The sequence below is a fragment of the Phialemonium atrogriseum genome (genome assembly GCF_030411735.1).
Source record: "Phialemonium atrogriseum strain 8032-3 unplaced genomic scaffold QBC33scaffold_13, whole genome shotgun sequence".
Classification (NCBI taxonomy): domain Eukaryota; kingdom Fungi; phylum Ascomycota; class Sordariomycetes; order Cephalothecales; family Cephalothecaceae; genus Phialemonium; species Phialemonium atrogriseum.
Window position 1 is genome coordinate 150,670 of NW_026848150.1, and position 15,732 is coordinate 166,401.

Here is a 15,732-nt window from a genome sequence, read left to right on the forward strand (position 1 = left end):
ACCTGACTACATTCACTGGCGATATACTTCTGGGCTCGTTCTCGCCCTCTTCCCTGTCACAGTCCCGTACCTTTCTCCATAAATACCTCTTACATGTACCTCGGGCAGATTTTCCCTTCCTACCTCCTCACATAACTACCACACTTCTCCCTCGACCAGACCCTTGTGCGAATTTTCACGCGTCTCCGAATAACCTCGTTCTGCCCGACATCAAACATCGGTTGATATTCCTCGATCTTTCTCGACTACCATCACTCGGCGTAGAGTCGAGATCGCGTCCTCACGGCAATATTTATCTTCACCTTTCTCTCCCACCCACCTCCGCCACCTCCAACCCGCCACCATGGTGCAGCCTCGCCGCTACACCAGGGAGCAGATCCTCTTCGTCCTCCGCCGCGTGGGGCAGAGGAGGAGCCCCGTTATAGTACAAGAATATAACGCGCGCTACGCTCGGGAAGGCAGCCAGATCACTGCCAAGCAGCTCAAGTATATCCGCTTGACATACGGCAGCGACCCGGCCTTCGGGTAAGTGCAAGCTGCTCTTCGTTTCCCTCGGGGTCTTCGTCCTCCATTGCCCTCCTGTCCTCTCCCCTGCCTCTCCCCTGCATTCTCCCATCTCCCTGCCCTCTCCCTTCTCCCCTGACTCTCCCCTGCCCGCGGTCCTCCGCTTGGCCCCAGTCCCCCGCTGCCCTCTTTCTCCGCCGCATCCTTCCTCCACTGCCCTCTCCATTGCTATACTCCCTCCACTGCCCTCTCCATAGCTATACTCCCTCCGCTGCCCTCTCCATTGCTCTACCCTCCACTGCATCTCCTTCACCCATTGCACACTCCCTCGCCCCTTGCCTCCCCCCTAGTACCCTGACTACCCCGTAAGTACCAAAAGGTCCCCAACTGACCGGTGCTCCGTAATCTCCTAGCGCCCCTCTCTACAACCAAGTCCGCAGGGCGAGCAATCGTCCTGCGGCACAATCTAACCCTCCGGCGCCTGCGGGGCCGGTGACGAGGGAGGCTGAGCCGACCCTCAACCGCGAGGCTGGAGGCGGCCCAGCCTACTTTGTCCCGCCCCAGCAGGTGGCTACCGAACCATACGGGAGCCAGCTGCAGCGTCTCGGAGAGGGTTATACCTACTCTGAGCCGCCAAGCTGGGAGAGTTTCGTTGTGCGTCCGGAGGAGGACGCTTTCGATTTTAATTCTCCCTTGGCTCCGAGCTCGCTCGGTAGTCGACAGGGCATCGAACCTGGCTTGGACGCAGCTGGTTCGAGCAGTGCGGGTCCTCGTCGGGACGGAGAGGGAGAGTGGGCATCCGAGGCCCACGGCGAGTGCCCAATCATGGGGACTCACCGTCATGAACCGGATGGGGGAATTTACTTCCCCAACTTGGCCACGGTCTTAGACACGTGGCAGCTTATGGATTTGGTCACCCGCGACGGGGCCGCCCCGTTCGCCCTTGAAGGCGCAGAGCCGGGCAACGCGGGCGATCGCCTCTTCGCTGGTGCTGGTCCATTTGCCAGCGAGGGTTACGCTCCCAGTACGGGAGCTGCCCTTCCCACTCTCCCCCCCGGTCCTGCCCCCAGCACGCCCGTATGGTACGGAGCTACAGCCGGTAGGTCTCTCTTCCCCGCCGAACACCCTCTAACCCCGGTCGAGCCGGCCCCCCTCGACCCCAGCTTCGCCGACCTAGTCGGTGGTAATGACGACACGGCGCCTCCTCGCGGAGCCGCCCACCAGGAACCAACCGGGTTCCAAGGTCCGCCTCCGGTCGACTTCAATTTCGACGTCGACGTCCCGGTCCCCGAGTTCGACGGGATGGCTGCTGCCCTCGCTCTCGCCCCTGTCGCCCCTGTCGCTGCCGCCGCCGCCGCGCCGCCCGCCATCGCCTCTCCCCGGCCTTTTACCTCTCCTTCTGCCGCGTCGCTCGCCCGTGCCGACCTCGACTCCGCTGTCGCCGCGCCCGCCCTCGCTCCTGTCGGTGCCGCCGCCGCAGCCGCAGACGACGACGACGACGATGACGATGACGCCACCATCTCTCCTCTGCGGACGTATCTCTCGCCCCCGGCCGCCTCTCTCGCCCGCGCCGCCCCTTCCCGCGACGCCAGCACTCCCAGCCAGGGAGGGGAGGAGCTGTGACCTCCCATCAGCCGGAAGAACCCCGGGGCTCTTGTTTCTGCCTGCCGACTTCGGTAAGTAAAATCACCCACCCACCCATTCATTCACCATCCCTTCCAAAAGAACAAGAATGAATCAATCTAACATCTTGAAAGAACTTTAATTTTTAATGACGTAATTCGTCTGATCTATGGGACGAATCAGAAGAGACGAAGGACATGGCAGAGGGCTGGGACGAAGAAGGGCTGAGTGAAGGGAGCATGGATAGCTGCCCAGAACAGTGAGTAACCCACCTACCCCGACAACCCCTTTTTCATTTTTTGTTGTCTTGCCTGCAACTCCCCTTTCCCTCCTTCATCAATTAGAAAGCTGACAATCCTTCTCACTCCAGGCACATCGACTTTTGGGATTTTCTTTTGTCCAGCAGGGAGTTTTAAGGGATTTTTCAGGGAGTTTAGGAGAGGGGTTCACCGTGACAGACACTGTCACTAGGTGGTTTTGTTTTGATGCGCAGACGGAGAGAAAAGGGGCTGGCTCCATAATTAATTGACCGGACGTGTTCGCATCGCACAAATTCGGCGTTGGTGACACATGACGCACATATCGCTCGCAGCCGCTCCCTTTCTACATGCATGTGCATGCTTGTGGCATCTACAAAAGCTGTCGCTCAGGTCCACGAAATTCTGCAAGTCCAAATCGATAGCTGATCCTCTACTTCGATACTTCTTGAGAGGGGGGGCGACGGCGACACTTTCCAAAACGCAAAGCGGAGAGTATCTGGAGTCAGGAATTGCGGACTGTCCAGTGAGTTATTGCTAAAACATTCAGGCCAGTTACACATATATAAGCGCCATGGAACATATAAAGAAGGTGCTGAGTACCACCTATCCACCAAGGTTGCTAAGGAGATGGCACGCATGTAATACCCAACTCCCCCCAGAGACCATGATTTCACAATACCTGGCTCTCTACCACCCCTGCTGCCCCCCGTCTCTTCTAGTAACAGCAAAGCGTCTCTCATCATACCAAAGTCGGTAAATGTAGGTAGGTATATAGTAAGCACGATTGTGATATTTCTTCCCACTCAGATAGCGAAGGGACGGAAGGAGTTTCCATGATCCAAAGCTGCAAAAACGTCATACTTCAGCGCCACGACCAAAAAAATCCATCCAGAAAGGGTATCTAAGCGTTGTAACAAACTGATAGGCGAGCGAATGGTGGTGAGAGCAACGTATCCCCACCGGCGTCATTGGATCCAAACGTTGGGCGGACACAAGAAAAACGCAGAAAAACGCTTATAATAGATAGTGTGATATATGTTGTGGTTGACGCAGCTTCGTTGTAAGTTCAGTCCCGTTAATCAGGGGAAGCATGCTCGACTAGGTGGGAAATCGAGGCCACTAGGGACGACGCCGAAGGCCATTCCAAAGGCGGCCGAGAGTCGATTAGACAGCAATGGTGACGTTCTTCCTCGTCTCGGCATCCTCGACTTGGAAGCCGAACACGAGCTTGAACAGGTCCCTCAGGAATGCGTACTGGCTGGTGCGGAGCGTCATCCACACCACGCTCTTCGCCACGTCGGCGGCGTTGATGCGCTTCCCCCGCACTGGCAGTGTGGCCGATGTGCGGAAGGTCGAGTCTGCAAGCACCAGGCTCTTGTAGTTCTGCAGGAGCGTGGCGTGGCTCGGAAGGGAGCCAAAGGACCCCGTAGGCAGGCTCTTGACAAAGGTCTGTAGTGAGGTGGCGCCTCCTAGCCCGTCGGACGCAGCTGTATCCCGGCTGAAGCCGATATTCATGGCCGCCTTCAGGATCAGGACCTTGATGCGGGTCATGTTGACGTCTTCAGATGGGGCCGTCGTTGTCGCCGTGCTGGAAGTCTTGGCGCTGCTCTGCGAATAACCCGACAGATTCGACGCGCTGCTTGACCAGCGGCCACCGGACTGGCTCCGCATCTCGGGGTGTGTCCCTAGGACGAGTATATTCGGCACCTGTGGGCTCGAACTTGGGGAGATGGGTGTGTCCTCGAACTCGGTCACCGGCGTCTCAGGGATGATTGCTTGTGCCTTTCGGGGTCTATCGGCATCGGATAGGCCCCGGAGACTGTCTCGTTTCGAGTGAAGAGACGACCGGCTCCCTGCGTTTGACCGAGCGTCGGAAACGATGCCGAAGCCTCCATTAAAGGTTACTTGGCTTGGTCTTGGTGTGCCCCTATCTGGCCTGACTTGAGTCCAGCCCTCCCTGAAGATGTCGCAGAGATCCCAGCACGCCTGCACGGCTGAGCCCAGAAGCTCCTCGTCCGGGGCCTTGCCGTCTCTCCTGTTCTGCCGTAAGCTGAACAGCATCTCGGCGAGTGTCCAGCAAGCGCGCAGAAGCGAGTCCGTCTCTTCGGCCAAGTCGCTGCGCTGCTTCATCAATCGATGGCATAGTGTGATGTAGAAGTCGAGGGTCCTCTCCCGGAACGCCTCGGGGAGATTTCGGCTGTCCTGGGCACTGTATAAACTGCGAAGCACTGTCAGCAATCTTGGGTGCAACACCGTACTCTTTTTTTCTTCTGTTGACATACTGGTTGTTTAGCTCAAAGCTGACTCGCAGGACGGAATCAGCGACATCGTGATTCCGCTGGCGAACGTCAAATAGGGCGTGGCAGAAATCCCGGCACAGATCAAGATTCGTACGGACGTGGAAGGACTCGGAGCTGTCGTCCTGGCTGTTGTAGAGTCTCTTGCAGAGTTTCCAACAGCTCTTCCAGGCCTTCTCGTGGGCATCCGGAGTCCCTGAGCTGTTGAAAACCCGTACGCGGTGGATAGAGCTCAGACTTGCAAGGGTGTTGCAGAGCGTCCAGCATTCCTCTAGGGCCGTTCTAAGGGCCTTGATCTCGGCATCGTCTTCTATAAAGCCTGGCGAGGTGAGTTCCTCGTCTTCGGCCGCATCCTCATCATCTTCTTCAAGTTCGCCTTCTCTGCTTTCGGGTATCACTTGAACGGTCATTAGCCTAGTCCCATTCCATGTCAGTGGCAGGTGTGATGCCCACATTCAAGACTGCTTGCGCTGCTGGACCGCATCCTCGATGGGTCGCTCAGAATGTCTTGTAGGTTCTGGGCCAGCGGCGTTGCGGATTCAATGCTGAACCTGACGGGGTGTACGTCCGTTTCAATCGGAGGCGGCTCTCTGCTAGGAGGTGACTTAGCCTGCAAGACGTTAGAAGTTTGCTGGCGAGTGTGGTTGAGGGTGGGAAACTCGCCCTAGAAGAGTTCTCACTGGGCGGAGGGCTGATTTTGCCCCTAACTGTGCCATCCACACTCGGTTCCGTACTGGAGGCCGTGCCCCTGGACTGGGTGTCGTGAGACTTCTGGCATCCGTTAGCCTTGATTCACAAACTGCTTGGAGCCCATTGTCACCAGTACCCAGTTCTGGAAGCTCTGCGGAGCGTGGATCACAGAGATGACCTCTTCACTCAGGCTTTTACGGACATGGTCGGGGATGTTGGTCCGTAGCATCATGCGCTGTGGGCAGTCAGTATCAGGGATGGACCCAGGGAGGGGTTGAGGGCGGGAGAGCGGAGGGGCAGGTTTGGAGACGTACATGAGTTTGGGGAGCCGGGCTATCGTCTTGTTGAGCGGTCTCCTCCTGGAATTCATCCTCGATCTCAGTCGTCTCCGTACCGTTCGAGGTGACAGGGGATGGACCGACGAGGTCACTGCCTGGGCTCATGAGGTGGGAAGACTGAGGTCTTATAGGCCAACTGGGGCGGAGAGACTGGCTATCGGAGCCACTGGCTGACCTAGGACGATATGTCAATGGCTGGACCCAGCATTGTCTGCTTCCGGGTGGGAAGACACTACATACATGGCAATATATTGAGGGTGGATTGCAGGGGAGTCGGGTGACGGGATAGACATATCCCCAAGCGGGGAATACGACGATATAATGCTTCCGGTGGACGACCTCAATGGAGCCTCGAGCGCCATGGCTCACCCAACCGCGTACCGAAGATGTCGAGGTACAATCCTTCCAGATCAGGAGCCCCTCAACTCACGCCTTGATATAACAGAGGATCGGTAGCTAGATCGGCGGCAGAGCCCTGCCACGGTCGTGAAGGAGGGTGGGGGGGCGTTGGCAGCTTGACGAGGTTGCAGGTGGGAGAAGAAGCGCGATTAGTCGCAAACCGTTTGGGCTGATGTGTTGGTACGACAGCCAGGATCGGGAAGGTGGTCGTTCGGTAGCAAAAGTGGTCGCAGAGGTGCAGAAGTCTCAGGAACGATGGTCTCTCGAGGAGCGGAACGGTAGGGAGGGTAGGAGGGGTAGGAGTAGTCCCCACAAAGCACTATTAGATGATCAAGGATGCCGATCCGGCGGCTGCGACTGTTGGGTCTAACAGACGCGAGGTTGCCTGCAAAGACGGGGATGAAGCCAGCAGCACAATCCGCAGACAGGGCCAAGTTCCCGCGCGAAGCCTCACCAATTGGGCTGAAGTGGGCCGACGTTGTGATATCGGAGCTCGCAACCAGAACGGGGATTGAGGAGTTAATTAGTTAAGAAAGATGATTATCGAGACAATAAGGCGCCCTGTGTGTTTGCGCTGGCCTGCACCGGTCCTGACTCCTGCGATGTCCGGCTTCCCCTTGGCTGCTGGGAGGTGAAGGTAGGCAGACAGACTTCCGTAGATTGTTGTTGTCTGCAACTTGGATGAATGGACAAGGAAGGAAAGTGCGGCAGAGCTCCACCACGCTCCAGGCCGTCGAGGGGTCAATTGAACCCACTGGCGCCCGGCGTCTATGATAAAGCGGGAAACGGGACAAGGACACTACACCCAGTACGGTTACAAAACAGGCTACCTAGGTACCTCAGTGCCATTGAAAGCTGTAATAGAATCCTTCGCCTAGTAGCAGCAGCTCGTTATTTGCGAAGAAGTGGGCGATCGCTGCATCTCATCCGTTAGGAAGGTACACCTTGATTGCTGCGTACAGGTCAGTTTTAAAGGGGGATTCGGGCTGAACAGGGGAGACACGCTTGGGTACCAGGCTAAGGTGCTCATGTGGGGTGGTAGCTGCGCGTGTTTTCCTCCCACCACATCTGGTTCCAAAGCTGACCAGTAAGAAGAAAGCATAGGGCAAATTGTCGACCGGGCTGCATGAGGATGACAGGCTTCGGCGCTTAGAAGATGTGGTACACAACACCAAGCTGGGTCGCCCAATCCTGGTCAATTCCCAAGTCCCAGTGGCCCTAGGTAGCCTGCCTTTGTCGCAACTTATGGTCTCTCTTGATTCCTGCCCGAAACTAGTTTGGGAAAGGGATGCGGCCAGGGACTGACCGCGTTACACAGATCGAGAGAAGCTTCGGAAGCCGAACTTGTGGCGGTCAGCTTGCCGTCCCAAGGCTGCTGCATTTGGCCAAGTTTTTGAAGGAAGCGAGGTCGAGGATATGTACCTCTGCATGCATGGTCCATCCTCAACCGAAAATCGATTGGGCGACGATGGACTTCCTCACGACGTTCAAATGGTGCAAGCCCATGCGGCGGGCGGGGCCACAGTCCATCCGACTCAAGACTGAGACCCCAGGTAATCCGTAATCAGGGAATAATCAAGAAGTTGTCCATGTGTTGCTTGTTGGAACTTTTTGCGACTACGCAGTAGCGCACAGATACGACTTACGGAATACACGTGCTGGTCCCCACTTTTACAATGATCCGGCCCACTAGCGAAGGACCCACTGTCCTATCAGAGACCTTCTTGTGGCGCGGTCAGTACCCGACGATCTGGTCCCGCGACATTTATTTTGGAGCCGGCGGCCACTCGGGCGATCGCACCGTCAGTCACATTTGTGCTTATACAGTTCTAAAAGAGAAGACCCGAGCTTGGGAAGCCAAGAAAACTCTCGGTAAATCACGCAACGTCGCGGTTGCCTGTCGAGCTGAAAGGGGGGAACGGGGAGATCCTGGCTTCCCTCGTCTGCCTGGTGGGGGGCCTCCTGATAAGCACTAATTACATGTAGGTAGTTTTGGACTCTTGATGTGTTGGAGCCTCGTCCTGGAGAAGCGAAAAGTGGTGGAGGATCTGCCGCAGTAGGATTTAAAGGCTTGAGCTCGTGAGACGGGTCTCCCGGGACCATTAGTTTTAGCCTTTTGCTTGAATCGTTGACCAACAGCTAACCCATGCCACAGCATGTCTGCATTGCCTGGACCTTTTCTGCAACCGTACAGGCTCGGCTCTCCAGCTTTCACTCTTGGGTCAAAGCTCCACCTAAGCTCTCTTGTCATTGTGGACCACCTGTCCGCTGGCGAAGCGACTGACAAGAAATCATTAGACGCGCTGGACTGCAGTGCATATCGCCCACCGGCAAGCGATGCTGTACAACCAGCGTGAAAGGTGGCTGGCACGAGGTGACCGAAGCAGCGAGTCGGGATTGCTTTAGCAGGCGCTTAGGAGTCATGATATCCACATTGCAGGGAACCGCTTCCTGCATGCGCAATGGGTGGCTTGATATTAGTGCCTGTTGGATCTGGCAGTTTTGGCGGGCACTTGACGCGAACCAACATCATTCATACAAAGCTCCATCCTGCTGATCCGTTAATCCATGCATTGTTTGCTTTTCTCGAACCCCGAGTCCATGGTTGCAAGGTGGACTGTTGGTTCGGTTCTAGCGGCCAAGCCCTTTGCACAGGGACACGTCGTCTAGTGTCGAGGATCGAGCCCACATGGCTCTCGGATGCGGCATAGGTCTACGTTTATTGAATAATTGGATCAACTATCCAAGCTAGATACACCGCATCCATGACATGCCTCGGGCTGCAACTCCCTCATCCCGGTGCGAGGATTTGTTTCGGCAATACAAGCCATGAGCCACAATGGAAGATGCCGACTCGGCAAACAACCTCTGGGAATATAATGGGGAGACGGAACCCAAAAGGGTGGAAGCATTCGGCGCAGTTGGCGCGGCCATGATGCAGGCACAAGCCACGCCACATTTACTGATCGTAACATCTTGCATACCTGCAGCGTCAGCTGACAGTCGAGTTTTTTTTGTTTGGCGAGGCGAGGTAGATTTATCCCCCCAGAGCGAGCCAGCCATCCAGAAGTGTCCCAGTAAGGTCGACATTGCCTGCGACTTGACAAATACCCCAACGTATACCTCTAATCCGGCACCAGTCTCGTGAACGCCATGCCCACTCAATGCGTTCAACGCCCATAACGCCGTGTAAATGCCCACAATGACTCTCCGAGCCTGCTTCTCGAAAGCTCAAGGATGAAGGGCAATCTTCTTCTCGTTGCGTCCATCGGGGGTATATCTATTGGGCAAGTTAGTTACCGCACCCGCACCAGCCGAGAGATATAGAAGCCTCTGCAAATCTATACTCCCATGTGGGGATATGGTAAGGTCTTACTTGAGAAGCTTCTCAATAAGGTCAACGTGGGTCATGACCATGCGCCGGCAGCAGTAGCGCTTGAGCCCGAGCTGGTCCATAGCATCACTACCCTGCCGTCAGTTACATATCCATCAGAACCCGACTCAACTCAGGTCAACATACCCATCTTCGACGTTGTTATCGACAAGCCTCAGGTATCTCTCCCAGAGATCTCCTACCACCTAGACGCTCGTCAGTTGTGCTCGAGACCAGAAGGGGTGGTTCCACGCACCTTGCCACAAGAAAAGCACCGGATGGGAATGATCATCTTGACAGTGCCGGCAAATCTTTCTCGAGAGTCGCTGTCTCACTATCCGCTCGGCCTTGGCGCAACTGTTGGAGATGCAGCTTGTTAATCTGTCGTTCGTGCAAAGAAACGTAGAAATGGCTATGCCTTTGACGGGACTGATGCCCGGAAATTTTGGCGGGTGGATAAAGTATCCTCCCGATTCCCTTATCGATAAGGCCTGCGCCCCACCTCTCCGTGGTACGTACCTTGGGCCTCTCAAAAATTTCTATTCGGCCATTGAGACGAGGTCTGATTGTCTGCTTGTCGAAATAGTTGGTGATATGCACAATACACGCTGAGCCGCAGCCAGTCTGAGACCGAATCAATATGGCGCCCAACAGGCCGACTGCCGTAGATGCTGATGCCGCCAAGAAGAGGAAAAGAGACAAGGCCGAGGACCGAGAAGATCGGAAAGCTCGAAAGAAGCACAAGTCCAAATCGAAGTCGCACCTCAATGCTGATCAGGTCGGCGAAGTGCAGCCTGGCAACTCGACTAGCGATAAAGGGCTTGTTCTGGCACAATCCAATGCTAGTCTGAGCGTCCTAGACATGGTTCAAAAGGAAGGCGCACAAGTCGAGGGGTCGTCGGCTTCGTGGAAGGTCTCGAAGCCCATAGGAGGGAGGATGATTGACCTAGATCCCATATTCTCTCCCGATGAAGAGTAAGCCCACCAAAGCCCACCCCCGCGATTCCATTACTGATCCGCCACAGACACCTCATTGTCGCCTATAACACCTCTATCCAAGTCTATTCGACAGCCGATTCTCTTCTTGTTCGCAAAATTCCGCTCTTAGCAACGGATTCCGAGGAGGCAGACAAGTCCCCCGGCGTACAGATCATGTCGATGGCTCTGTCGAAGGCATATTCAAACTTGTCCTGGGTTGCCAGCTCTGATGGCCGCATATGGTGTATCGACTGGACCAACGGCGCTGGGGCGGATAGACCGTTCACGATACAAGCCAAGAAGATCCTTGACATGGCTGTCGACCAGGCGCAAATCGGTCAGACGTTTGAAGACGTTCTCCTTGTTCTAGAGAAGACGTCACACAGTGGTGGGCAGATTGTCGCCTACAATCGCCAGGCTCTGACCTCTGGCAGTGGGAAGCTTCTCCATACCTGCGACGACAGCCCGCACTTGCTGCGATCTGCGGGTAACTCATCGGTTGTTGTTGTAGCGACTAAGAACTCGCTGCATATCGGACTTTCGAAGCATACGGACAAGCATGTCAAAGCCCTTGGCAACTTGCAGTATCAGTTCTACTCGTTTGATGTCGAAGACCAAGTTACCACCCTCGATCTTCGACTCCCCGTACAAAGCCAGAAGCAAAATACCCGAGCTATGGTCGACTTGGCTGTGGGCTGTGCTCGGGGCGCCATTCTCATGTTGACTGATGTTTTGGCCAAATTTCCTACGGGGCCGGGAGCCAAAGAAAGTCGGCGGAAAGGATCGCTACAACCACGAACTCTGCATTGGCATTCCAGAGCCGTGCATAGTGTTAAATGGTCACAGGACGGTAAGCAGTGAGAATCCAGACGTTGGGGCGGAAAGTCACTGACGCTTGTCGAAGGCAACTACTTGATATCTGGTGGCTCTGAGGGTGTTCTGGTCCTTTGGCAGCTGGACACGGGCAGGAAAGACTACCTGCCCCATTTGTCCGCAAGCATCGAGAACATCGTCGTTTCGCCGAAGGGCTCATCGTATGCGGTCCACCTCGACGACAACTCGACCATGGTCCTATCTACGGCCGAGATGGAACCGAGAACCTACGTTTCAGGCGTCCAGGCTTTGTCGTTTAGTGATAAGCAGCCGAAAGATTCCCTGGTCCGCAGGGTATGGCAGGAACCGACCGAGATTTATACCTCCGTACCGGCCGCTACTAGCCCTGCCAATCCTAGCCAGATTCTCATCTCAACCGGCAATGGACAAAAGTCTACCCTGGCCGAGGGCAAGGCCCTTTCGGCCCCCTATCTTCAGATCTTTGATCTCGAATCTTCTCAGAGTGTGGCGAAACAAGCCGTTGCGCGGGCGAACGCAACAGACTCGAGACTCACGGCCAAGGGCTACCCCATCATCGAGCCGACGGTAACCCAAGTTGCTTTTTCGCATAACGGCAAGTGGCTTGCAACAGTAGACGAATGGCAGCCGCCAGAGAGAGATGTAGAGGTCCTCCTCGATGGCTCCAACACCGTCGCTGACCTCTGCCACGAGAGACGTGAGACCTATTTGAAGTTCTGGGAAGTAGGCCAGAGCGGCAGCCCATTCCAGCTGGCTTCGCGGGTCAACGAGGCTCATTATACCACCAAACCCGAAAGCGTCTTCGACCTCGCAAGCGATCCGTCCTCGACACGGTTTGCGACTGTTGGGGGCGATGGCGTCGCGCGCATGTGGTCCCCTAAACTGCGGCAAAGAGATGGGCTCTCGTCTAAGGGACCCGAAGGCGAACACGTGTGGCGCTGGTGCTGTACCCAAGACATCCCCCTCGAGAAACCCATCGACGGCGAGGATGATCCTGTCGGTCTCACGGGTCAGGCCAATCCCAGTGGCGCACTCGACTTCTCGGAAGATGGATCTACCCTCTTCGTTGCTTATGGCACGCCCTCCGAGGCTGTGGTGTACGTTATTGACACAGAGTCTGGAGAAGTCCGCGACCGGCTCTTTGGCATGTTCAGCGGAGATGTGAAAGAGTTGAAGGCGGTCGGATCCTGCCTGATTATGCTCTCGGACGACCTGAACGTCTACAACGTTGTCTCTGACGAACTACACTACGGTATAGGCCTCAGGAAGATGTTCAAGGGACCGTTGCCGTTACTACTCCTTGCTGCCAACCGCCAATCGCAGACTTTCGCCTTGGCGATACCTCTACTGAGATCTAAAGGAGAGAGAGCAAAGGCAGGCACTGTTTCGGAGCTGGTGATTTTCTCCGTCGACGACAACAAGCCGCAGCTGGTACATGCTTTCCCTCATCTCATCACGTCTCTCATACCCGCAGGCTCATCCTCCGGCTTCATCGCTGTTGATTCCGCCGCCCAGATCTATTCCGTAGGCGTCAGAGCCGAGTCAAGCATGCTGGCTCAGCCGCTGGCAGATATCCAGCTGGACAAGGAGGTCTCGGAGGCAAACGAAGCTATTGCGCTGATCGCCGACGGTGAAGAAGAAGAAGAAGAAGAGGCAAGCGACGATGAAATGCAAGATGTCAACGCAAATGAGGGGGTGGAAGACTACGACATCCACCCAGCAGTCATTGCTCCACAGCGACTTGCAGAAATATTCAACGCCGGCCCGGCATTCGCCATGCCTCCCATCGAGGATGTCTTCTACCAGGTTGCTGAGTTGTTGACTTCCAAGCCAGTTGCGACATCTGTAGCCTGAGGTCTATTAAGTGGGAGGAAATTGCAACAGCGGAATGTCCAGCGGGCGCTGACTGTTGTCACGAAAGTTTTGCCCAGGGTCGTTGGATGGGAAAGGAGGATACCTAAGAAAGGGGTTAGCCATTTTCGTGAAGAGAGACTTAGGCCGATGCCACTCTTAGATAGCGGAGCTCATGGTTTCTTAGCTCTCCACAGCTTTCCTAGCCGCGGGGTAACCAGTCCCTAGTCACGCCATATTTTGCTTGGTACCGACATTGGGTAGCCGGTAATCCGTAGAGGAGGGGCAAATGAACTGATTCAATTCCACGACGGTCTCGCGCTGTCCTTTGACCCAAGACTGAACTACCTTTTGTGCTTTTTTACTCTGACAGAGATCTAGCTCTCTGCTCTCCCTTGAAAATGTCGTTCACCTCGATCCCCATCCTGGACCTGGCACTCGCCAAGGATCCGGCCACCAAGCCGGCCTTCCTTTCCGATCTCCGCCACGCGCTCATGGAAGTCGGCTTCCTGTATCTCAAGAACGTAGGGATCCCCGACGAGCTCTTCCAGCAAGTCATCAAGGAGGGCAAGGCATTCTTCGACATCCCAATGGAGGAAAAGTATGACGTAAGCCACATTGAAGAACGAGCTCTTCAGAAGCCAGACAGGTATGCGCATTGAGCGCTAACACCCGGCCGCCATAGATTGAAGGTCGAGATGAAGAACGCGCCGTCCTTCCTCGGCTACAGCCGCCTCTCCGCTGAGGTGACCGCCGGCGCGATCGACCACCGCGAGCAGATCGACCTCTCGACGGAGCACCCGGTCCCGGGACCGGACGCCCCGCGGTACTACAACCTGCTGGCGCCGAATCAGTGGCCGGCCGAGTCGGTGCTGCCGGACTTCCGGCGGGTGTTCACCGAGTACATTCCGCGAATGGGCGAGATATCCATCGGCTTCACGCGGCTGATCGCCGAGGCGATCGAGCTGCCCCCCGACTCGTTCGACAAGTACTTTGACGCGGACCAGCAGCACAAGCTCAAGGTGGTCATGTACCCGGACGTCTCGGACCTGGGCACGGCGGGCAAGGAGGGCAACCAGGGGGTGGGCCCGCACAAGGACAGCATGCTGTCCAGCTACCTGCTGCAGGCGACGGGCCACCGCGGCCTGCAGGTGCAGAACATGCGCGGCGAGTGGATCGACTGCCCGCCCGTCGACGGCACGCTCGTCGTCGCCATCGGCCAGGGGCTCGAGGCGCTGACGCAGGGCGTGTGCGTGAGCACCACGCACAGGGTCCTGTCGCCCGCGGCGGGGCAGGGGCCGAGGTTCTCGATCCCCTTCTTCCAGGGCGTCAGGGGGGATGCCGAGTTCGAGGACCTCGAGACCGTCGGCGTGGGGCAGGTCCCCGAGGCGATCAAGGAGCAGAGGAGGGCCGTCATGGAGCGGAACGGGGGCCGCCTCGACGACGTTGAGTTTACCTTCAGGAAGGGCGGCGTTGCCAAGACCCTGGGCGAGGCTACCCTCCGGAACAGGGTCAAGAGCCACCCGGATGTGGGCGAGAGGTGGTATCCGGACATCTTGGCTGATATCCGGGAGGAACAGGCCAGGGCAAAGAAGGATAGTCAGAGCCCGGGTGTCTCTGCGGCCACGCCCTCCGCCAAGGCGGTTGAGGCACATTGAGACAGACGGCCGTACTAGACGGGAATATATACCTATATATGTATATATATCTGTGCACCCGGGAATGAACAGTGTACCAGCATAATCGCAGATATGATGGCCCATGCCCAGCTGACCAGTCACCCATCGCCGGGGCATTTTCGCGTAGCACGTAGCATTTTTCCGTGGTAGATCAGATCAAGTTCCCGATGTTAATTTCCCTGGAAAAAGAATAAGAGCCCCAAAACAGACGCCTCCGCTGATGCTCTCTCCCTGACACCGCGCCGTTCGTTACTCGTAAGTTCCCGCCCCCATGCCGACTACCTTCCACAACCGAAGCCACCTCGTGCGCTTGTGCAGAGAAGAGACCTGTACGTGGTATTTGTGCGTCGGAAGGCCAACACGGCAGTCGTGGATCACTTCGCCGCCTCGCCCTGGAAGGTCGGGAAGCAGTCCGCCACCGTCTTGCTATGCTTGTTCGAGGCGTGCTCGTTGAGACTGTCCATCCGCGAGTCAGCAAAAGTATCACGGGCAGATTCGATTGAGGGGACGTACGCCTTCTCCCGGCTCGTCCTGAGGAACGTGGCCTTGCAGATCACGCACTGGATGTCCATAGCCGCGACGTTCTACATAAACCGCACCGTCAGCCAGCTTGTTTCCCAGACGCCAAGAAAAGGGGGGGGGCTTGATCGTACGGCCTTAAGCTGCGACTTGGCCGAGCCTTTCGCATCCTTCTGGTTGCGCTCCCGCTTCTGCGCTGCCTTGGCTCCCTGATGGGGTTGTCAGCGTCTCCTGCCTTTTTCCACCGGTCAGGAAGTGGGAACATACGTTACCGCCGCCCATCTTGGATCAAATGACAGAATTTACCGGCAGGAAGTCGTTGTCGAGTTAACCAACGGAGCTGGGACGTGTGGCGCAAAAAAAGAAGTT

General features: G+C 56.3%; 7 protein-coding genes across 7 annotated transcripts; 4 read left to right on the forward strand and 3 right to left on the reverse strand.

Annotated features, from left to right (window-relative positions):
* Positions 1-343: 343 nt before the first annotated feature.
* QBC33DRAFT_515188 (uncharacterized protein) lies at positions 344-2,127 on the forward strand (the record flags this gene model as incomplete). Its single annotated transcript, XM_060426080.1, has 3 exons — positions 344-525; positions 855-869; positions 918-2,127. The coding sequence occupies 3 exons, from the start codon at positions 344-346 to the stop codon at positions 2,125-2,127; spliced, it is 1,407 nt and encodes a 468-aa protein (XP_060283217.1).
* Positions 2,128-3,340: 1,213 nt separating this feature from the next.
* QBC33DRAFT_73926 (uncharacterized protein) lies at positions 3,341-6,255 on the reverse strand. The gene is made up of 7 exons (XM_060433025.1): positions 5,953-6,255; positions 5,689-5,887; positions 5,511-5,609; positions 5,348-5,455; positions 5,138-5,294; positions 4,670-5,081; positions 3,341-4,605 (listed from the first exon to the last, which is right to left on the reverse strand). The coding sequence occupies exons 1-7, from the start codon at positions 6,072-6,074 to the stop codon at positions 3,552-3,554; spliced, it is 2,151 nt and encodes a 716-aa protein (XP_060283218.1). The 5' UTR covers positions 6,075-6,255; the 3' UTR covers positions 3,341-3,551.
* A 1,324-nt stretch (positions 6,256-7,579) lies between these two features.
* Positions 7,580-8,171, forward strand: QBC33DRAFT_515190 (uncharacterized protein; the record flags this gene model as incomplete). The annotated part of the gene is made up of 4 exons (XM_060426081.1): positions 7,580-7,664; positions 7,747-7,913; positions 7,948-8,093; positions 8,126-8,171. The coding sequence occupies 4 exons, from the start codon at positions 7,580-7,582 to the stop codon at positions 8,169-8,171; spliced, it is 444 nt and encodes a 147-aa protein (XP_060283219.1).
* Positions 8,172-9,342: 1,171 nt separating this feature from the next.
* On the reverse strand, positions 9,343-9,776 carry QBC33DRAFT_559140 (8 kDa subunit-domain-containing protein; the record flags this gene model as incomplete). Its single annotated transcript, XM_060429941.1, has 4 exons — positions 9,343-9,391; positions 9,488-9,574; positions 9,632-9,690; positions 9,741-9,776. The coding sequence occupies 4 exons, from the start codon at positions 9,774-9,776 to the stop codon at positions 9,343-9,345; spliced, it is 231 nt and encodes a 76-aa protein (XP_060283220.1).
* A 48-nt stretch (positions 9,777-9,824) lies between these two features.
* Positions 9,825-13,415, forward strand: QBC33DRAFT_538894 (WD40-repeat-containing domain protein). The gene is made up of 3 exons (XM_060427938.1): positions 9,825-10,459; positions 10,510-11,312; positions 11,367-13,415. Exons 1-3 carry the CDS (start codon positions 10,125-10,127, stop codon positions 13,166-13,168), a joined length of 2,940 nt encoding a protein of 979 aa, XP_060283221.1. The 5' UTR covers positions 9,825-10,124; the 3' UTR covers positions 13,169-13,415.
* Positions 13,416-14,914, forward strand: QBC33DRAFT_569977 (2og-fe oxygenase superfamily protein). The gene is made up of 2 exons (XM_060430557.1): positions 13,416-13,766; positions 13,851-14,914. Exons 1-2 carry the CDS (start codon positions 13,567-13,569, stop codon positions 14,821-14,823), a joined length of 1,173 nt encoding a protein of 390 aa, XP_060283222.1. The 5' UTR covers positions 13,416-13,566; the 3' UTR covers positions 14,824-14,914.
* A 304-nt stretch (positions 14,915-15,218) lies between these two features.
* On the reverse strand, positions 15,219-15,645 carry QBC33DRAFT_559143 (At2g23090 like protein; the record flags this gene model as incomplete). Its single annotated transcript, XM_060429942.1, has 4 exons — positions 15,219-15,300; positions 15,358-15,428; positions 15,498-15,572; positions 15,631-15,645. The coding sequence occupies 4 exons, from the start codon at positions 15,643-15,645 to the stop codon at positions 15,219-15,221; spliced, it is 243 nt and encodes an 80-aa protein (XP_060283223.1).
* Positions 15,646-15,732: the final 87 nt, after the last annotated feature.